Source organism: Balaenoptera musculus, chromosome 11 (genome assembly GCF_009873245.2).
Source record: "Balaenoptera musculus isolate JJ_BM4_2016_0621 chromosome 11, mBalMus1.pri.v3, whole genome shotgun sequence".
Classification (NCBI taxonomy): domain Eukaryota; kingdom Metazoa; phylum Chordata; class Mammalia; order Artiodactyla; family Balaenopteridae; genus Balaenoptera; species Balaenoptera musculus.
Window position 1 is genome coordinate 43,390,710 of NC_045795.1, and position 23,730 is coordinate 43,414,439.

General features: G+C 37.3%; 1 protein-coding gene across 1 annotated transcript in view; it reads right to left on the minus strand.

The window, feature by feature from the left end:
• COL21A1 (collagen type XXI alpha 1 chain) overlaps nucleotides 1-23,730 on the minus strand; it is a 183,440-nt gene that overhangs the window by 6,628 nt on the left and 153,082 nt on the right. The window contains 7 exon segments of the mRNA XM_036870157.1: nucleotides 808-852; nucleotides 3,589-3,624; nucleotides 5,306-5,377; nucleotides 7,002-7,055; nucleotides 9,929-9,982; nucleotides 11,596-11,649; nucleotides 13,846-13,890. Of these exon segments, the coding sequence (XP_036726052.1) occupies nucleotides 808-852; nucleotides 3,589-3,624; nucleotides 5,306-5,377; nucleotides 7,002-7,055; nucleotides 9,929-9,982; nucleotides 11,596-11,649; nucleotides 13,846-13,890 (360 nt within the window).

Genomic DNA, 23,730 nt, shown 5'->3' on the forward strand with positions numbered 1-23,730 from the left:
ACACTCACCCTCCATCTTAGACAACCTTGGGGCCATGTGCTTTCAAAGACTCCCCCCCGCCACCAATGGTCTCCCCCATTCCTCCAAGTGAGGGACCCAGAGACCCCTGTCCTTGGAGACATCACCTCACAGTTTTATCCCCCTACCTCCAGAGTCAGTGTAATCACTGAATCTTTCTCCCACCCACACTCCCTAATCAGTTGGATGCTTTTATTTGTCCAATTTGACTCTGACTGAACCTACATGCCACTTGGCAATCTCACTGAAACATGGCTTCATGAGGAGAGTTTAGTCAAGGAAGAAGCAAGGCAATCTTATTATGTGTCTATTACACAACCACCGTTCCTCAAGATGGCATTTTAATTCATCTCTAGTGTAGTAAAATTATATCTTTGAACAAACTAGAGGGAAACAAGGACATTCCTTCACTATGTATGGCCTCAACTACTCACATTTCAAGAAGAAATCAAAACTCAACAGTAGGTACAGAGATGCTGCCTTGTATGGCTGCCTTGGGCCAATACTACTCCAAGAAATGGGTTGGAACTGTCTACCTTTAGTCATTTATTTGGTCAGAAGAAAAGCATTGAAAATCAGTTTCACAGCCACTGAGAGTATCATCATGGGAAAATGAAAATATAAATCAAAGAGTAAAGTGTGATCACCATCACCACTAGAATCTCATCCTTGGCACTTAGAATGCAGGCTACACTCCCCTTCTCCCCACCTATTATTATTTGTAAGTAACCTTCTCTCAGTATTGTTCGTTATGTGATTCATTATTTCATTTTCCATAAAAAAAAATACCTGTGGCCCTGGAATCCCTGGTCTTCCATTCTCTCCCTTTTGACCCTTTAAAATTGGATAAACGTTATTCATTAGTTTGCACACATATGATGCAATCACATATACAACACAAACTATGTACTGTGCTGTCGTCTAGAAGAAAGGTCACAAGAGCAGTGATGCAAATATGTAAAATGATGTAAGAGAAGAAAAAAAGAAGTAAGAGGAACGTCAACCTAACCTTACAGTTAAAATGGATAAAGACAAGGAACAAACTACTGACTTTGGGGAACATGTAAATAATGTTAGACAGTTGAGGATGTTCTGCTGAGTCCACGTTCACAGCATGAAAATCATTTAAAAATCCAGTGGCTGTGGTCATTTTCTTAATTTCAATGACATTATTTATGTTCAGTGTTGATTACTACACATGTGAGGGCCAAGAAGATCACTTGAAGGACATTTTTAAATTAAAAATATACTGTAAAATACATTTGAATGAAGATCTTTAAATTAGGACAAATAGAGAAAAAAATTAATAAAGATATAAACACATTTGTCCATTCAATTAATATTTTGGGACATCCTCCTTGTATAAGATATTGGGCCAGACCCTGAAACTCTACTATTTCATCCCTATGTTGAACAGGATAATTAGCAGTTTCTAGCAAAACATACACCTAGATATATAATCAATTAAAAATCTAGTAACTGAAATTGTAAATCACTCCTGCATAGAGGTTTTTTCATTTACTTACTTACATCAATGAATTCCCAGGGGCCCTATTTGCTGTAGGAACACTGTTGCAGTGTCCCCATGTTGCCTTCAAGTTGCTTACTGTGTGGTGCAAAAGCTAAGCAATTAATCTCTTTAATAAGCAGTTAAATTCTAAACTTCAAAGTGGCTAAGATACTAAATCTTAACTGTTCTCAACACAAAAACAAACTAACATGATATGATAAAGGTGTTATCTAACCATACAGTAGTAATCATATTGCAATATATAAATTGCCCCTTGTACACCTTAAACTTACACAATGGTATATGTTAATTATATCACCTTAAACTTGTACACCTTAAACTCGTACACCTTAAACTTACACCTTGTACACCTTAAACTTATACATTATTATATATTAACATTGTGCCCTGTATACCTTAAACTTATACAATGTTATATGTTAATTATATCAATAAAAATATATACAGCTAAATTCTATTGGAATTCTATTTTAAAAAAGAATGATGAAAATACTGTCTGATAAGGATACAGTGTATAATTATATATCTGGAATGGATACTACTGGGACATAGGGTGGGGCATCTGATAAAGAGGGTAGGAAAAATGACTGCACCTTGAGTGCAGCCCTCAGGGATGTGTAAGTGGTACCCAACTGGAGAAGATAGGGGGGGTGTGGCACGGAGAGCAGACACAGGACAGAGGTGTGTAATTTCTTCCTGCTAAAGCAGCAGGGCAGGAGTGGATAATAGTGGGTAGACTGGCAAAGAGATAAGACTAAAGAAGAAGATTCAGTCCAACAAGGAGGCACTTTATGGGCCAGACTTTATCTTGAAATGTGTGTGGAGCACCACTGAAGGACTTCTAAGAAGTTGTGTAACTTAGTTATTGATGCTGGTAAAAGTGTGGGGGGAAGGGGTAGACTGGACTCAAGGAGACCAGTTAGAAGGATATTACAGTCACCCAGGACCCATGACAAGAAATGGCCAGGGCAGTGGGATGGGGGCAAGGGGCTTAGTTCAAGTTTCATTGTCTGAAACAGTGTTCAGACTGTGACCTTAGCAGATTTTGATGCTATTATTACCTAAATTTGAAATTTCCTTTTATGCCACCAGATATTCTAGAGCTTTCAAAGTTCTGCGAATTTTGCAAAGTGTTTTACGTAGCAAGACTCAGCCACTATAGCTGAACTTTTTTTTTTTTGGCCACACCGCACAGCATGTGGGGATCTTAGTTCCTGACCAGGGATGAAACCTGTGCTCCCTGCATTGGGAGCACAGATTCTTAACCACTGGACCATCAGGGAAGTCCCTATAGCTGAGCTTTGTAATCTTAAAAACATCATTAAAGTACTGTCTGGACACTTGATTTGTAATTGATGGTTGGAAAAGTCTTACATTTCTAGAACTTAAAAGACTGAAAGACCAACAGATATAGTTTATTCCTGCTCCGTGTGTCACTGATTCAGCCAGTGGTGTCCTACTCATGGGTCAGGGTTCAATTAATGAAAAAACCGTCTGAGGGCCACTCGGACTGAGGTGAAACTGTCCTCATCTCCCAAAGCTGTAGCATGTTTCTCCCCTTTGCCTTTGTTGCTAAGACACCCAAAACCAAACGTCCTTCTAAATCACCCTAGATTTCCTCAGCCTGATCTAATTTTCTGGTATAATTCTCCTTCTGTTTATTAGTTTGAATATGTTTTATATATGGTGTTAACAGTTTCTTATCAAATTTATTTATGCCATAAGCCATGTCAAATCATTTGTGGAAACCAACACACCATAAAATATATAAATAAATAGATATTACAAGCATGTGATAAAATCCGTATATTATTTTGTTGAATTGCTTGGTTCCCAAGTTTCCTACAATAGTGATGTAGTGAAGAATGTTAAAGTTAGATTTGATGTGTTTTGAGAAGTTTAGTAAAATGAGAAAGCTGGGATTTAACAGATATTGACGGTAAAACAGGAAGGAGCTGGAAAAGCCATGGAAAAATTAAAAAGAATGAAGCCCTGAGTTTTTTGCCAAGCTAAAAAAAATAAAAAAGCCAGTAACATACCTGAATGCCCTTTTCGCCTTGATTGCCTTTGTCCCCCTGCAAAAAGGCCATTTAATATGTATCATAATGTCATATATTTTGTATCCTTTCAAATAAACATGCTGTTCTTCAGCCAAGAAAAATATATGGTCTCATGCAAATTTGACAAGTGCCTTATAAACAGAAGTTGACTCCAACATGATATTTGAGAAGAGAGTAAAAACACATTATGTCAAGATGATGTTCTAAATGAATACTTTCTTGTGCTCTTACATTCAAAAGAAAATTTACTACAATTTCTATTTTATAAGGAAGAAGAAAACTTTTCTATATTGATCACAATCTGAAGTTAAACAAAGAGAGGACTTATTTTGACAAATCTTGTTTTATGAAATCAAACTGAAAAGTCTTCTACTATTAAGCTAATAATGGCCACAAATTTATAGGAAAAAACGAAATAAAACAATGTTGAAAAAATATTTTAGAAAACATATGCTTCAAAAATTAACTTTTGGGGGGAAATTCATATTCCCTAATATTGTTTCCTGGAATTTCTCAGCTAGAAGAGATGTTTGAAACCAACTAGTTCAGTGTCTTTGTTCTTATAATGTACCCACAGATCAGGAAAGGTAAGCATTTGCCCAAGGTTGAACTTGGACGCTCTTTCCAAATTTCCTTTCTACCATGCTATCCAAACACAAAGAGTAGAGTTTTGTGTTTACGGCGAATAAAATACAGATTTTCTTTTAACTGGCAGGTTTCTGAACAAGGAAATTCTCTAAATCCAAACATATTCACAGTAGATTTACTTAATATTCACTGATGGTCTAACACTTAATTGCTACTGTGAGGGTCATTCCTGTGTCAGCAAGTACTGCCTGCCACTCATCAGAACAAAAGGGATCACACTAGGTACAGTAATCTAGGGGCTAAGCAGATAATACATGAGGGATAGAAAAAATGAAATGGTAGAAAAACTGAAAGAGCAAGGGATACAAAGACGGAGACATAACAGTTTGTATCCTTTGCAGAACAAAAGCAAACACAACCACTTTTAACCTGAACTGTATATATCTGCAGGGGCATGGACTTCTCTGACAGGTGGGCAGTCAGTTCTTGCTCAAAGCCTTCAAGCCAACAATAATATTTGTACAGATACAGCTCAGAGTTCCTTTACTTAACAGGAGAGAGAGAACCCAAAGTGATGCTGTTTTATCTCACCAAAACATTTTATATGAATATATATGCTTTGTACTTTAAACTCCTTAAATTAATTTTAAGTGAACTATTATGTAATATAATTTTTTCACAGATAGGAACACCATGTTCAAGCATTCTGGCTGTAATTTTTATTGTCTCACACTTTTGCCTCAGTTTTGGTAAGAGTGATATTCATATTTTGGTAAAAGTGCCTCACATGGAATACTTTCCCTAAAAAGTTCTTGACACATCTGGATTGACCACAGAACAATCTGAATTTACAAGATATTATTTAATTGTACATTTATATGTTTTGATCTGTCTCTTCGAAGGTCCTCATCTAGGAGACAGTACCTATGTGGGGACATGAAAGGTGCCACAGCTCTTAGCATGAGGTCGAACACATTATATGTACACCAAATACATAGGTCAGCTCATCATTGAATGCATAATTGGCCCTTCTATGTTATGTGCACAAAAAGAAAACTTACATGGTAATAGCTGATTAACATTGAATTATATGTCCTAAATATCATACCTTTTTCCCTTGAATTCCAGGTAAACCCAGGTATCCTGGTTCTCCTGGCGGACCCACTGCTCCGGGTTCTCCCTAAGTAACACAGAATTCACATGAAGATCACAGGCTTACTGCTTGTGAAAAACCCCACTGTTTTTATCTCTATATACATCTCAAATTTAAAACTGATAGTTAAAAATTTTGTTAGAGTTATTACTATAGAAATAGTAAAGAATAGTAAAGTTCACTGAAGTCCCAATAAAACTTCTTATATTTTTTTCCTATCTTTGCTAGTTAAGAAATTCTGAGATCATATCATATTTTTAAATTTTATAAACGTTTGGTATTTTTATTATATTTATAATGTCAACAATAAATAATAAAGCAGTGAAAATAATAAACACACGTATCTCTCTTTGTATTTACTAATACTTTCCCGTCCTCCTTGAAATTGCTTTTTCTCATAATCCTCCTTTAAAAAAACTTATTTTATTGTTACAAAACTGGTAAGTAAAGAGAAGTAATAAAATTATTAAAAATCTCATTACCCACTATTTTTATTTGGTTATATATTTTTCCCTCTACCTCTCACAAACACATACACAACTTAGATACTAAAATGTGCTATGTATGCATAATTTTTTATCGTTTACTTCAAAATATATTAATATTGTGAGTTCTTTATATGCCATTATATATTTTTTTTAATTTTAAATTACAGAATAGTATTCAACTATATTGATTTACCATATTTAATAAAATTTCTATTGTTAATCATTTACTTTCACAGTTTTTATTTTTATAAACAATATTGGGGTGAACACCCTTGTAGTTAGATATGCAAGTTTATGATTTTTACTTTATGTATGTGGAATATTATTTTCTTAGACATAAATTCTTGAGCTGTTTTCAGAACAAGGAATAGTCCATAAGTTATCTTAACTCAATTTTTCTACTCCCTATCATGTCATAGAGATTATTTCCTTTTTTTAAAAAGTCTTAAATAAGAAAGACTTAAAGTGTGAAATATATAATGATGATGTATCAACAATATTTAGGTTAAAATTGTAAGAGATAAGACATGCTCCTGAATATGCTTCATGGAGTTTTGGTTTTGCTTTATTTGTTTTACCATTAGTCCCAAACTCTGTCACATTAACTAAAAACAACTCTCTGCTGTGGAAACTAAGTTCTGTTCTCTTTGCTCACTGTGAGCTGTTGAATATTACTCTAGATTTTTAAAGGCTAGAAGAGAATTGAAAATCTGATTGAAATAAACATCAACTATTTGGTTTGGAGGAAACTGGTAAAGGCAACTGTGACTCCCAGACTGAAAATAAAGTCCCATCAATCAGCAAACAAAGAAATGGCACCACCAGGGGAGACACACACTCATTCAGCCACATAAGAGGGTGATATTCTCTGGACCAGAGAAGATGTTCATACTAGCATCCAAATTTTACCAATTCTAGAAAAACCAAACTAAAGCATATTTCATGCCTTTATTACCCAAACTATGATAAAATATCCAAAAAACAGAAATGAAATTGGCCCACATTAACCACTGGCTTTCAGGTACCCTAATTTTATGATAAAAGGTAATCCTTCATTTCATCTATCTTTTCTTAAGGGATACAAATGTTAATCTCATCAAATAATGAGAGGAACTCATACTTCTTTGAAAAAATTTCCAAATGCTTCAAAACAAATTAATTACCTTGAGCCCAGAAGCCCCAGGCAGCCCTTGAAGTCCAGGTTCTCCTTTATTTCCCTGTCAATGCATCAAAACCATTTGAATTTTTTTGAATTTAGTCACCATATATCTGATACAGACACTTAAGGGAATACATGTTAAACAACTTTTACATTTTCAACTTGCCAATTGTTTGAAATATAGAATCTATATGTTAAGCCTACTTACTAAGAAAAACTCTTTTAAGCAGGGAAGTGAGTCCACATATTTATAAAGCTTTCTGCCAGCCTGTTTGATGTTGGCAGCTCCAAGTAAAAAGAGAGATTCCAATCTTTAGGAACAGGCACTAATTAGCTAGGTCTTTGTGCTGCACAAGGCAGACCCATGTATCTTAATAGCATGCTCTAGGCTGGAAATCTTCATCTTTCTCTGTTTTGCTTTCTCTGTATGACTCATTTTCAGTATGCAACTGAAAAAAGAAAATCAGCCTCAAATGCACTTTTGAGTGGCTTTTGGAAGAAGCATGAATCAGAAAACTTTTAGTTTGCATTCTTTTTCAGGATTCCAGTGCAGTCCTTGCTAACAGACATTTGGAAAGCAAGACCAAGTTGTCAGAGCAAAGAATGTAAGATAGGAAAAGAGGATTGGTTATAAAAGACAACCTGCCTCCTGGATCATCAGGAGAGATTGTCAGTGGTGGTTCTGGCTTTCAAATATACTTGGACACCTGAAATCACAACCCAATCAATGTCTGGCAAAAACCTATAATTAAAGAAGTTGGTGTGACACTTAGAAGTGGGGGGCGATGATCACCCAGAGCCAGGTCAGGCTCACTGATCAGTAAAGGGAACCACTTTCATTCTCAGCTCACGTTGAGAACCACGTGAGCATACTATTTGGACTTAATTAGAGCATTTAGCACATAACAGCATGATTATACCATAGAACAATGGTTCCTTAAATTTTCTAATTTTACAAGTGACTAAGCTGAAACTCAGAGGTGACAGGACTTGCCAAAAGCTACATGACTTGATTATGTTAATATACCCTGATGTCATTTAGATAATATTTTATAAAACTGGAATATGATAGGGTAAAATAGACTTATAAATGGTTCAATGGCTATTTTAAAAAGAGGTATTACAATCTAAATCGGAAGTTTTCTAAAGATCTACCACAGAATTTCAGCCTCATCCCTGCCTTGCTTAACACAGCTTTTTTGTCTTACTCTTGAACTTATATCAATTGATATTGAAGGCATAGTTCACAAATACATTAGTTGACAAAATCAGAGGGATAAGGTAACATAGAGGCAAGTAAACTACGGCCTGTGGGCTAAGTCAGCCCAATGCCTCCTTTTGTAAATAAACTTGTATGAAACATGGGCACATCCATGCCGTGGCTGCTTTTGCATTCCAATAGCAGAGTTGAGTGGCTGCAACAGAAATTATATGGCCCTCAAAGACTAAAACATGTCCTATCTGGCCCTTGGCAGAAAAACTTTCTAAGACCTGAGGTAATATACTGCATGAAAACAAGTTGAAATGTTTCACTGAAAAGATTACATTTAAAAGGTATAATTTTAACATCTTGAATCTATTTTTAACAAAATAATCGTAGAAGGACAAGATGAGGGAAATCAAACTTTATAGTAATTTATGTAAAAACAAACTGTGATGTCAGAATCAGCCACTTGACTCCCCAGCCACAACAGCAGACCTACCCAAGTGGTGGATGCCACAAGTACATTGTTCTAATGTCTTTTATGGAAAATCTAGCAGGTTTAGTTGACCTCCAGCTCAGTGTGAGCCAACAATGCTAAGTGGCTAATTAAAAATGCTGACAAAATCTTAGGCTGCGTTCTTAAGAATTAGAGCATCCAGAACATCATAGGAGAGTCCATTGTACCCCAGTTATTTAAGGAATATACAACTACTCTATTTTTTCTTACAACATGACCTTGCAACATGATGGAGAACCTCCACTTGGCAAGTGTACACTTACTACTGCTAGGACTCACAGTGTTCCAAGCACCCACAGGGTCCACCTCTGGTGAGAGGGCAGCTACTTTTCCCTAATCACTGGGCTCCCCATGACATTTTATCCTATCTCTTTCTCTAGGTACTTTAGAATTAAAAGTAGAGTAGATTAGGCCATCTACTCATTTTGTATGCCAGGATCTATTTCCCTGGTCTAGTTAAAGGTTGAATGCTTCCAAAACAGCAATTCCATCACTTCCTTTTGGAAGGCTATCCTAGAATCTACTTATTAAGTAGTCGAGAATAGTTTCTTGAGTTGAGCCAGAAGGTACCCGGTCTGATCCTCTAATAAAAATCTGATCCTCTAATAAAAAGAAATTCTCTTACACATGACTCTGTACACCTAGAAAACGGTCGAATCATGGCACTCAGAGTTCCAGTTCTACCTTAAGAATAACCTCAACTGACACATAAATATATTGTCAAGCGTGCCTTACTTTTTAAATGTGAAAGTTAAGATAATGTGCCATCTTATCCACAGTCCTGAGGGAGGATAAAACTCACTACAAGGCATTTACAAATAAAAATTCCACATACATTCCACTAAATAAAAAACCAAGAAAAGGACTTGGAAGTTGGTAAAGTTACCCTCAGTGGTCACTACAGATGTTCTAGATGGTGGGCTGGGTACAGAGCCCCATAGAGCTCTGGGTATTCCTCAGTCCCCTGAGCTGCCAGTAAGGGAAGAGGGCTGAGCCATGCAGGATCGTGGACCTTTTCCAGCTTAAACCAGGCCTGCTTTACGTTAGCGTGTTTAATATGCTTAGTTTTTGCCTAAGACTTCATTCCTACAAGTGCTTGTTCACAGAATTCAAACCACATTCAAAATAAAATCAATGTAGTTAAAACTTTGACTGAAGTACCTAAATGGTCATTTTGCACAAAGCCCTCAATCTTGTTAATTTTCTTTACCTTAGATCCTGGGGCTCCAGGCTGACCTGGTGAGCCGTCGCTTCCCATCAAACCCTACATTTTAAGTGGAAATTGCAAGAGCAATTTAGAGAATAATATTTTTTAAATATTCAATCAGTTTTCAAGTTATACATTACCATAATAATCAATCCACTAAAATATAATGCAAGATATGGGAAACGTCCCTACATACATCCAAATAAGGGATAATAAAGAATCTAACTATGCAAGATAACATGAAGACTAGCAAAGCCCTTGTAACTTGGTTGCTTAAATCACTTACAAATAGCAAAAATGACTGGAGAGCTAGTAAGAGACAAATGTAAAGAAAAGTTTCTTTTTTCTACACTCTACTTGCTTCCGTTCTCATGATGGCCAAGAATTAGATTTCTGCATAGATGTTATTTTGGTCAATTGTACTTACATTTCCTATTTTCTTGAATAATGATTTTAAAGAATTAAAATCTAATAATTTCTCTGAATGTAAGAATGTCTATTCAAGTTACAAATGGCCATATTTTAGTAACCATATGATTCAAAATAAGACACTGATAACTACTCTAGCAACAAGGAACTAATTTAATTTAGATTCCATTTAAATACTATTACATATATAAAAAAACATTTGCTTTCTCTTAATCACAGCAAAGGAAATGTGATGAGCAAAAAAATATTCAATTAGTATTATCAGAAAACAGAATCTCAGTATAGTCACATTGAAAACAGCATGTCATCACTACTATGGTTTGCTATCAATTCAGGATTTATTACAACTATAAAATGTAAAATATACTAGTCATAGCATAGTGTTTGAAATATTAGAAATATTAAATACAGATATTCTTGAAGTTCAATGAAGTTCTAGTCAACGCCTTCATTTTCTGGAGGCTAACTTTTAAATACTGATAAATAATCAAGTTTCGTTTAATATTTCAATGAAAAAATAATTTGGTCTTGATGATGGAGGTAGAGGAAGAATATTCCATTCAAATCTTTCACCAAGATTTTATCAAATCTTTTCACTGGGTAAAATATCTGCTTTTTTAACTTACATAATTAAATGAAAAGTCATAAACTGTCCATTTTTTTTACTTAAAAAAAGCTATTACAGGCAATTTGATTCATAGATTAAAATACACATCGCTTCTAACAATTTACTTTTAGAAATTTTTTATGGAGTCCTATACACCATAGGATTATCATAATTTCTAATGTCATACTCATATGTCCCTTTACTCCCAGAACTTCCAAAATTACTTGTTCACTAATTTAGGATCTTCCTATACTACCTGTTCTGAATATGTTCTCCCTCATTAGTGTAATAAATTTGTAAATTTTCTAAAAAATAACAAAGAATATTTATTGAGTTTTAGATCTTCTCATGGTACTCAGTATTTGCTTTTAGCTAGGATATTTGTTTTCTGGTTTATCTACAGTAAGGGTTCTTAATCCTTACTTGAGTAGCCAACTTTTTGAGAATCTGAAGAAATCTAGACTCCTCTGGAAAAATGGACATAATCTTTTTCATACAAATGCATGGAATTTGTGGATCCCAAAAATCTCATTGCTGAATCCTCCCACCAGTTTTGTGAATTTCAGAATAAGAACTCCTGGTACATAATGACAATATTTCAAACACCCCAGTAATAATAATGACATTAACATACAGGTATCCCCGGAGCTCCTTTTTTTCCTAGTGGTCCTGGAGGCCCAATTTCTCCCTAAAAATCAAATACAGATCAAGTTTAAAATTGCAGAGTATCAATTCATCTTTAGAAATTTCCTACCAAAGCATTATGAAATGAAAACTCAATATCAATCAGCCCAATGTGTCTGCCTTTCCTTCCTCTACTGTAAGACGAAGCAATGCAAGGTAAAAAATCAGGAATCTAACACCTTAAAGACGTAGGCCTAGGGTCTGTGGAATTACTAAGGAAAATATTTTCATTAGGAAATCAGGAGCGGCATTGTTATTCTTTCAAAGGAAGACCTAGCAGTTCACACACAGTTGGTGAAGTGAGACAACAGAGGGAAAAAAATCAAGTGGAAAAATTTCTTATTTACCATAATTTAAGAGCTATGATAGTAAGTACAGATTAAGAAAAATTAGGACAGTTTAATAGCATTTAGACTTCAAATTTTGGGATTGTGGCTGACCTGATGCTCCAAGGGATTTTCTGGTTCCAGAACAAAAACCCTGGAAAGAACATCCTCTTTGAGAAGCAGGGGAAGTCTTCAAAGATCCCTCACTTTAATAAAATATATGCTCGGTTAAGATTGTGATTATGAGGATTTGGAAGTGTGCAGAAACCTCGCTAGAAGTTGAGCTGCAGGAAATAAGAGGGCTGGAGGTGTCTGAGGGGACATGCTCAGCTTTTAGGAAACTGAACACTGGGCCAGCCATGGGGAGAGGGCAGGAATCTTTAGTACCTACAATGGCTCAGGACCCTCAAAGAGCACTGAAATGGTACCCGTGGCTACCAGCAGGAGGCTCTCCATGCCCCAGTTAGGCTGACAGGACACCCACTAACTAGGATGAAGCAATGAGCTCAGCATCAACAATTAAGACAGGAGAGGCAGAAAACCACAGACTGAGAATCAAGAGGAATAACAATGAATCGCAGCTGTCAGAATGGCTAGAAAGAGAATTTAGAACTATATGTGAAATCTTTACAAATGAAAAAATGGAATCATGAATGATTACTAGGACTGAAGATAGAACAAGAGACTAGACTATCAAGAATAAAAAGATGTTATAGCACAGGGATGTATGTGTATATATATATATATATATATATATATATATATATATATATATATATATATATATATATATATATATATATATACATATATATAACTGAATCACTTTGCTGTCCCTTGAAACTAACACAATGGTGTAAATCAACTATACTTCCATTAAAAAAGAATAAAAAGATGTTATCAAAATTTGAAATTCTAGAAATGAAAAATATGATCATTTAGATTTTTAAAAAAAATCAATTGATGGTTTAAACAGCAGATTAGACATAGTAAAGGGAGAATAAATAGACTGGAAAATATATCCAAACAATTTAACCAGAATTTAAGAATCAAGGATATGGAAGTAAGCAATTTAGAGATGTAGAGGACAAAATTAGAAGGAATAAAATATGTCTAACTAGAATTCCAGAAAGAGGGAAGAGCAGAGGATGAAGAGAAGTAGCATGGAGATTAACAGCTCATGTCTTCCAGAGATAATGGAAATAATTCTACAGAGCCAGGAAGCAAACTAAATTCCCACCCGGATGAATAAAGAGAAATCCATATCTAGATACATCGCAGTGAGTTTTAAGAACACTAAAAACAAATAAAATACCTTAAAAGAATCCCCAAAGAAGGGACAGATCACTTACAAAAGAATGATGATTAGAACAAGAGCAGATTTTTCAGTTAACCATGGAAGCCAGGAGATGACAGTAGAAAAATTTCAGTGTATTAAGAGGAAATAATCATCAATCTTGAACTGTATACTCTACAAAATCCTCTCTCAAAAACAAGAGTAAAATAAACATACTGGTAGTTGAATAAAAACTGAAAGTTTATAACCAAAGTATTTGTACTAAAAGAATTTCTAAAAATACAGTTCAGGAAGTAGTACAATTATCCCAAAAGTATGGTCTAAGAGCACAAGATAGAAAGTAACTAAGTAGAATAGAAAGCATGTATGTAAATTCAAATTTATACTATCTGTATAAAACAACAACAAAAACTAATTGTAAGGTCAAAATAAGAGCTTCTGAAATTATATCATGTTTGAACCATTAACTCTTGCCATGAATGTGGTAAAATGTATTCTATGTGAAGAGACATCACCACTTTGCCCTTTTCATAATCAGATTCCAGGCCCAAATCTTTCAACTTTCATTAGTACTTACTTTTTGTCCCATTAATCCTTGGTTTCCAGGAAATCCTGGGATTCCCTAAAAAGAAATAAAGTAGATTTTTAATTTAAAAAATTTAGACTGTATCATTAAAGAAGAATAGGCCATAATTGGCGTTTTAACTTGTAAATAATGCAAATCATCAAACATATCTCTTGACTACATGAAACCACTATTTATATTAATCAAATTTTGGAAAAGAAAAATTTTATGAGATTTAATATTATATGAACATCTACTGATATTTAAAGTTTTAAATACAGGCTTTAAAAAAAAAGCTATGAAGATATTAATCTTGGCTCTTCTTTCAGACCAACATCAGTGATAAAATAAGAATATTTCATTTGAACACTTTCTTATGTTATTATAATGATTAATGCAAAAAGACTGTCAAATCATAGGAGTTCAGATTCAGTACAACAGTTCCAAAGGCCCTCATAGTCTCACAACCATAACTGAAAACTAATGAAACTAAATAATTTCCTCCAAATTGAGCCTTGAAACACCCAGGAACCTAACCCCTTGTATAAGATATGGCAATCTTTCTCCTAATGATTCCCTTGCTGATAAAATCGTGGAGCATATGCAGACCAGTTTGTAGAGAGACAGAAAGAAAGAAATAGAGAACTCTTTCACATGGCTGAGCCCAAATGTATGAGTTCTCTAGCAAGATTCAGAGAAAATTAATGCTAATTGTCTGAATTTGAGAATAACGTGAGCACATTTAATAATGGGAAAGCAGTTCTATTGTCATTCACTGCATTTTCCAAAATGATCATTTATCACCCCGATCAAACAGTGATGGTACTAATTAATTTTTATTTCTTATTCATTTTTCTTAGCTCCTTTCTTGATGATACTTCAATTGAAATAATGAATAACATTTGTTTATATATATATATGTATTGACTTTGGCAGAAAAGGGATTTCAAAGGACCGGGAAAGTGGGCACCATCAGTATTTCTTTGAAAGCCCTCTGCATCTTCAGGGCTTTCAAAGAACAGCAGTGGTCCTCAGTAAATCAGGGCAACTAGATCAAGTATCTTCAACAACAGGGAAAGTCTGCCATTGTTTTGATTTTCAAATTTTGACTATTAATACAATACTGGCCCATGTGGTAGCCACAATTACGGTGCAAGATATGGCACACAGTTCTAGTTTTAAGATCCAAACTTAAATGATAAATTGGAATTCAGTTTGATCCTATTTGGCTCAATTCGTTCACCATGGCACTACCTCCTTTGCAGAGAAAAGTTGTATGAGAGCAACGCCCATCAACAAGGGACTAACATACTGGTCGCTTTATAAACATACTAACTAGAGAATAACATAAAACGACATAAAAATTTAAAGTAACATTATAAAACATGAGCACAGTATACCATATCAGCACTCTAAACATAAAGCAAGAGTAAATAATTGAATTACGAGTATAAAAAAAACAGAGTGAAACGAATTGTATCCTTTCTAAAGCAGAAAATGCATACTCTCAACACAATCAAAGTCAATATTGTTCAAAATAAAGGCTTCCATTTCAATAGACCATGATTTGGCATGAAACCACCCAGAACCAACTCCCATTCAAATACACACTCATACAAACTCACCATAATGATTAAGTTCTGAATTTAAATAAAATTCAAATAAAATCTGTCTGTAGAATCTTATCAGATGCAAGGTGGCCATACATGGTTCTGCAGCTGTGTCAGTGCCATGTTGCTTGGCCCCAAGAATCTCTAAAGTGATCCTGCAATTGCCCCGATACCGTCAGACCTGAGAAGCTGAATTTCGTGCTGCACAGAACTCTTTGTTACTTAAGGTTTCAACCCTATTCAAGTTTCTATGCTCTTACACAATCTATATTAGTAGGAATTAGTTACTCCTGTTTTTGCAGCCAATCCCACTGTCAGCAAGGCTATATTCTCACTCTGGGGAAAAATAAAATTATGCCCAAGCAGTGCCCTGGCCTCACCTCCCAGCAGATCTTGAGAGCCACCCCCTCCACCCCACCCAGGTCACTCCCTGAATTTGATTTAACACCTTTTATCTGAATAATTCTAATTCTGAGCATGGTCTGCATTAGGACATAGCCACAAATCTTACATTATTTCAACATATCCGATATTGAGAGTATTTGGGGGGAATCTCAGATTAGGAAGAAAAGATTCTTTTTCTTACTGCCTGTGTTCATAAGTTAGTAAAACATGAATACACGTCATAGATATGAAAAAAAGTCATAATATCCTCTAGGTCCAACTATACCAAGAACTACTAAATAACTTACTTTATAAATACCAAGCAAAAAATACATAAAACTATATAATATTAAAAAACAAAATGTAAAACTGATTTATAAAAGCAATTCTTGGCAAAACTAATATAATGCCATGAGCATGCATGGAATAAAAAACTGTTGAGAGAGAGGTTCACCAGAAGAACTGAAATCACTCATAGCTATATTAGTTAATAAAATTCTCCTAGACAATATTTTCCTGGGCTCCCAATACATTCATTGAAATTGACTAAACTTTGCCAATTTTACATTAGTAGAAATATTATTCAAAACCATTTGAAAGTTACCAGTTTGTTGATCCAAAAGTATTTAACAACAATTACTTCATAGGGTAAATGTTTTTCCAAGCAAACTATTTTATATTTCATTTTCAGCCTGTGTGGTTTTGGGTTCAGGCAACTGTGAACATGTGTAAGTAAAGACAGAAGCAAGAATTTCATTTGGTGAGAATAAAGGGACATATTTCCTCCACTTCTGTGATTTCAGTTTGGGTTTGAGGAAGAGCAGAAAGTCAAATGGAAAATCTGTGTAATGTTGTGGTCAAAGAATGCTGACATGAAAAAATGTTCTAGAAGCTTCTCTGTAACCATTAAACCATTGTTGTGTAACAAAAAAGTCATTAAAAATAGAAATGCATAATTTAGAATAAAGGGTTTGGCCCCTATTTCCTAGAGACCACTTTATAATGAAGGAAATGTGTCTATGATGCATTTAGAAAAGACAGGATATCACTTTATACTTTTCCACATGCAATGGAATAATTTACTCGTGAAATTAGAGCATCTTGGATCAAATCTGCTGTTAAGTAATGCAATAATTTCAATGTGCTTAAAACAAATCTTATCAACTAATGGTATTTTTAAATAAAAAAATTTCAACCTTTCTACACAGTTGTAGAGATATTTAATATCATACAGTTGTCAAAATATTAGAAGCATATTATGTTTTCTTCTATTAAGAAGTGATTTGTTCATTATTAAAGATGCAATGAATACAAAACACATATGTTGAAAGTATCATTCTTATTAGCTACAAAGATTACAATCATTATTAATAAAGAGCATAGTAGAGGCAGTTAAAAGTTTAGAGGCTGGAGTCAGCTAGCCAATTATCTCGTGCTGATCGACTCCAGGCCAGTTATTTAAATTGGAATCTCAGTGTCCCCATCTTATACATGGGGAAAAAATAATAGAACTTAGCTCTAGGGTTGTCACATTATATGAATTAGCTCTCGCAAGCACTTAGCTCAGTGCCGGGACTAAAATGAACAAATTTTCATGACTTTTCACAGCTCCTTCCTGACCTTTGAAAGTCACAAAATAGATGAAGTCAATTCTTTTTCATGTCTCAAAATTTGTCCTCCTCCATTTTGAGGATATCTTTTTTTTTTTTAACACGTTTTTCCACCTTGCCTTTGTCTACTTCATTCCCCAACGTTTACATTGTATTCAAGATGACTTTGGCAATCTTAGGCTTCCCACTGGGAGGCACAAACAGGTTTTCATTGCCCCTCATTCATTATCCTTGCCTCTTCATGTTTGGCTGACTTTGATTATAGAAAAATACTACTATGGGGTTCCAGGAGCAAGATGGAAAATTAGAAAGATCCTGAGCTCACCTCCTCTCGTGGACACACCAAAACCACAACTACATATGGAAGAACCATCTCTGAGAACAACCTGAAGATTAGCTTGACAGACCTTCTACAACTAAGAACAAAAAGAAAAGGCCACACATTGAGGGGCAGAGAAGCAGTCTAGTTAGAACCCACATCCCCATTGTGAAGACCCACAAGCAGGAGGGGTATCACAGCTGGAGAGGTGCCCCCGGGGAGTGAGGGGTGTGAGCCCCATGTCAGGTTTCCCAGCCTGAGGCCCTGCGCTGGGAAGATGAACCCCATAATGTCTGGCTTTTAAAACCAGTGGGGTGGGAGGTGGGAGAAGATGGCGGAAGAGTAAGACGCGGAGATCACCTTCCTTCCCACAGATACAGTAGAAATACATCTACACGTGGAACTGCTCCTACAGAACACCCACTGAACGCTGGCAGAAAACGTCAGACCTCCCAAAAGGCAAGAAACTCCCCCTGTACTTGGGTAGGGCAAAAGAAAAAAGAAATAACAGAGACAAAAGAATAGGGACGGCACCTGCACCAGTGGGAGGGACCTGTGAAGGAGGAAAGATTTCCATGCACTAGGAAGGACCTTCGCGGGCAGAGACTGCGGGTGGCAGAGGGGGGAAGCTTCGGAGCCACGGAGGAGAGAGCAGCAACAGGGGTGCGGAGGGCAAAGCGGAGAGATTCCCGCACGGAGGCTCGGCACCGAGCAGCACTCACCAGCCCGAGAGGCTCGTTTGCTCACCCGCCGGGGCGGGCGGGGCTGAGACCTGAGGCTCGGGCTTCAGTCGGATCCCAGGGAGAGGGCTGGGGTTGGCGGCATGAACACAGCCTGAAGGGGTTAGTGCACCACAGCTAGCCGGGAGGGAGTCCGGGATAAAGTCTGCAGCTGCCGAAGAGGCAAGAGACTTTTTCTTCCCTCTTTGTTTCCTGGTGCGCGAGGAGAGGGGATTCAGAGCGCCGCCTAAACGAACTTCAGAGACGGGCGCGAGCCGTGGCTATCAGCGCGGACCCCACAGCAACAGGGGTGCAGAGGAAAAAGCGGAGAGACTCCCGCACAGAGGATCGGCGCCCAGCAGCACTCACCAGCCCGAGAGGCTTGTCTGCTCAGCTGCCGGGGCGGGCGGGGCTGGGAGCTGAGGCTGGGGCTTCAGTCGGATCCCAGGGAGAGGGCTGGGGTTGGCGGCATGAACACAGCCTGAAGGGGTTAGCGCACCACAGCTGGCTGGGAGGGAGACCGGGAAAAAGTCTGCAGCTGCCGAAGAGGCAAGAGTCTTTTTCTTGCTTCTTTGTTTCGCGGCGCGCAAGGAGAGGGGATTCAGAGCGCCGCCTAAACGAACTCCAGAGACTGGCGTGAGCCGCGGCTATCAGCGCGGACCCCAGAGGCGGGCGCGAGCCGTGGCTAACAGCGCAGAATCCAGAGACAGGCGCGAGCCGCGGTTATCAGCGCGGACCCCAGAGACGGGCGTGAGACGCTGGGGCTGCTGCTGCCGCCTCCAAAAATCCTGTGTACAAGCACAGGTCACTCTCCACACTGCCCCTCCTGGGAGCCTGTGCAGCCCGCCACTGCCAGGGTCCCGTGATCCAGGGACAACTTCCCTGGGAAAACGCACTGCGAGCCTCAGGCTGGTGCAACGTCACGCCGGCCTCTGACGCCACAGGCTCGCCCCGCCTCCTCCGTACCCCTCCCTCCCCACGGCCTGGGTGAGCCAGAGCCCCCGAAGCAGCTGCTCCTTTAACCCCGTCCTGTCTGGGTGGGGAACAGACACCCTCAGGCGACCTACATGCAGAGGCGGGTCCAAATCCAAAGCTGAACCCCGGGAGCTGTGCGAACAGAGAAGAGAAGGGGAAATCTCTCCCAGTAGCATCAGAAGCAGTGGATTAAAACTCCACAAACAACTTGATGTGCCTGCATCTGTTGAATAGCTGAATAGATAACGAATCATCCCAAATTCAGGAGGTGGACTTTGGGAGCAGGATATATTAATTTTTCCCCTTTTCCTTTTTTTGTGAGTGTATATGTATATGCTTCTGGGTGAGATTTTGTCTGTATAGCTTTGCTTTATAATAGCTTTATTTTACTTCACTATATTATAGCCTCTTTCTTTCTTTCTTTCTATTTTTTCTCCCTTTTACTCTGAGCCGTGTGGACGAAAGGCTCTTGGTGCTCCAGCCAGGCATCAGGGCCGTACCTCTGAGGTGGGAGAGCCAACTTCAGGACACTGGTCCACAAGAGACCTCCCAGCTCCACGTAATACCAAACGGCAAAAATCTCTCAGAGATCTCCATCTCAACATCAAGACCCAGCATCACTCAATGACCAGCAAGCTACAGTGCTGAACACCCTATGCCAAACAACTAGCAAGACAGGAACACAGCCCCATCCATTAGCAGAGAGGCTGCCTAAAATCATAATAAGGCCACAGACCCCCCAAAATACACCACCAGACGTGGACGCGCCCACCAGAAAGACAAGATCCAGCCTCACCCACCAGAACTCAGGCACTAGTTCCCTCCACCAGGAAGCCTACACAACCCACTGAACCAACCTTAGCCACTGGGGACAGATACCAAAAACAACGGGAACTACGAACCTGCAGCCTGTGAAAAGGAGACCCCAAACACAGTAAGATAAGCAAAATGAGACGACAGAAAAACACACAGCAGATGAAGGAACAGGGTCAAAACACACCAGACTTAACAAATGAAGAGGAAATAGGTAGTCTACCTGAAAAAGAATTCAGAATAATGATAGTAAGGATGATCCAAAATCTGGGAAATAGAATAGATAAAATGCAAGAAACATTTAACAAGGACATAGAAGAACTAGAGAGGAACCAAGCAACGATGAAAAACACAATAAATGAAATTAAAAGTACTCTAGATGGGATCAATAGCAGAATAACTGAGGCAGAAGAAAGGATAAGTGACCTGGAAGATAAAATGGTGGAAATAACTACTGCAGAGCAGGATAAAGAAAAAAGAATGAAAAGAACTGAGGACAGTCTCAGAGACCTCTGGGACAACATTAAACGCACCAACATTCGAATTATAGGGGTCCCAGAAGAAAAGAAAAAGAAAGGGACTGAGAAAATATTTGAAGAGATTATAGTTGAAAACTTCCCTAATATGGGAAAGGAAATAGTTAATCAAGTCCTGGAAGCACAGAGAGTCCCATACAGGATAAACCCAAGGAGAAACACGCCAAGACACATATTAATCAAACTGTCAAAAATTAAATATAAGGAAAACATATTAAAAGCAGCAAGGGAAAAAAAACAAATAACACACAAGGGAATCCCCATAAGGTTAACATCTGATCTTTCAGCAGAAACTCTGCAAGCCAGAAGGGAGTGGCAGGATATACTTAAAGTGATGAAGGAGAAAAACCTACAACCAAGATTACTCTACCCAGCAAGGATCTCATTCAGATTTGATGGAGAAATTAAAACCTTTACAGACAAGCAAAAGCTGAGAGAGTTCAGCACCACCAAACCAGCTTTACAACAAATGCTAAAGGAACTTCTCTAGGCAAGAAACACAAGAGAAGGAAAACACCTACAATAACAAACCCAAAACATTTAAGAAAATGGGAATAGGAACATACATATCGATAATTACCTTGAATGTAAATGGATTCAATGCTCCCACCAAAAGACACAGGCTGGCTGAATGGATACAAAAACAAGACCCATATATATGCTGTCTACAAGAGACCCACTACAGACCTAGAGACACACACAGACTGAAAGTGAGGGGATGGAAAAAGATATTCCATGCAAATGGAAATCAAAAGAAAGCTGGAGTAGCAATTCTCATATCAGACAAAATAGACTTTAAAATAAAGACTATTACAAGAGACAAAGAAGGACACTATATAATGATCAAGGGATCAATCCAAGAGGAAGGTATAACAATTGTAAATATTTATGCACCCAACATAGGAGCACCTCAATACATAAGGCAAATACTAACAGCCATCAAAGGGGAAATCGACAGTAACATGATCATAGTAGGGGACTTTAACACCCCACTTTCACCAATGGACAGATCATCCAAAATGAAAATAAATAAGGAAACACAAGCTTTAAATGATACATTAAACAAGATGGACTTAATTGATATTTATAGGACATTCTACCCAAAAACAACAGAATACACATTTTTCTCAAGTGCTCATGGAACATTCTCCAGGATAGATCATATCTTGGGTCACAAATCAAGCCTTGGTAAATTTAAGAAAATTGAAATCGTATCAAGTATCTTTTCCGACCACAATGCTATGAGACTAGATATCAATTACAGGAAAAGATCTGTACAGAATACAAACACATGGAGGCTACACAATACACTACTTAATAACGAAGTGATCACTGAAGAAATCAAAAAATACCTAGAAACAAATGACAATGGAGATACGATGACCCAAAACCTATGGGACGCAGCAAAAGCAGTGTTAAGAGGGAAGTTTATAGCAATACAAGCCTACCTCAAGAAACAGGAAACATCTCGAATAAACAACCTAACCTTGCACCTAAAGCAATTAGAGAAAAAAGAACAAAAAACCCCCAAAGCCAGCAGAAGGAAAGAAATCATAAAGATTAGGTCAGAAAGAAATGAAGGAAACAATAGCAAAAATCAATGAAACTAAAAGCTGGTTCTTTGAGAAGATAAACAAAATTGATAAACCATTAGCCAGACTCATCAAGAGAAAAAGGGAGAAGACTCAAATCAATAGAATTAGAAATGAAAAAGGAGAAGTAACCACTGACACTGCAGAAATACAAACGATCATGAGAGATTACTACAAGCAACTCTATGCCAATAAAATGGACAACCTGGAAGAAATGGACAGATTCTTAGAAATGCACAAACTGCCGAGACTGAACCAGGAAGAAATAGAAAATATGAACAGACCAATCACAAGGACTGAAATTGAAACTGTGATTAAAAACCTTCCAACAAACAAAAGCCCAGGACCAGATGGCTTCACAGGCGAATTCTAGCAAACATTTAGAGAAGAGCTAACACCTATCCTTCTCAAACTCTTCCAAAATATTGCAGAGGGAGGAACACTCCCAAACTCATTCTACGAGGCCACCATCACCCTGATACCAAAACCAGACAAAGATGTCACAAAGAAAGAAAATTACAGGCAAATATCACTGATGAACATAGATGCAAAAATCCTCAACAAAATACTAGGAAACAGAATCCAACAGCACATTAAAAGGATCATACACCATGATCAAGTGGGGTTTATCCCAGGAATGCAAGGATTCTTCAATATACGCAAATCAATCAATGTGATACACCATATTAACAAATTGAAGGAAAAAAACCATATGATCATCTCAATAGATGCAGAGAAAGCTTTCGACAAAATTCAACACCCATTTATGATAAAAGCCCTGCAGAAAGTAGGCATAGAGGGAACTTTCCTCAACAGAATAAAGGCCATATATGACAAACCCACAGCCAACATTGTCCTCAATGGTGAAAAACTGAAACCATTTCCACTAAGATCAGGAACAAGACAAGGTTGCCCACTCTCACCACTATTATTCAACATAGTTTTGGTAGTGTTAGCCACAGCAATCAGAGAAGACAAAGAAATAAAAGGAATCCAAATCGGAAAAGAAGAAGTAAAGCTGTCACTATTTGCAGATGACATGATACTCTACATAGAGAATCCTGAAGATGCTACCAGAAAACTCCTAGAGCTAATCAATGAATTTGGTAAAGTAGCAGGATACAAAATGAATGCGCAGAAATCTCTTGCATTTCTATACACTAATGACGAAAAATCTGAAAGTGAAATTAAGAAAACACTCCCGTTTACCATTGCAACAAAAAGAATAAAATATCTAGGAATAAACCTACCTAAGGAGACAAAAGACCTGTATGCAGAAAATTATAAGACACTGATGAAAGAAATTAAAGATGATACAAATAGATGGAGAGATATACCA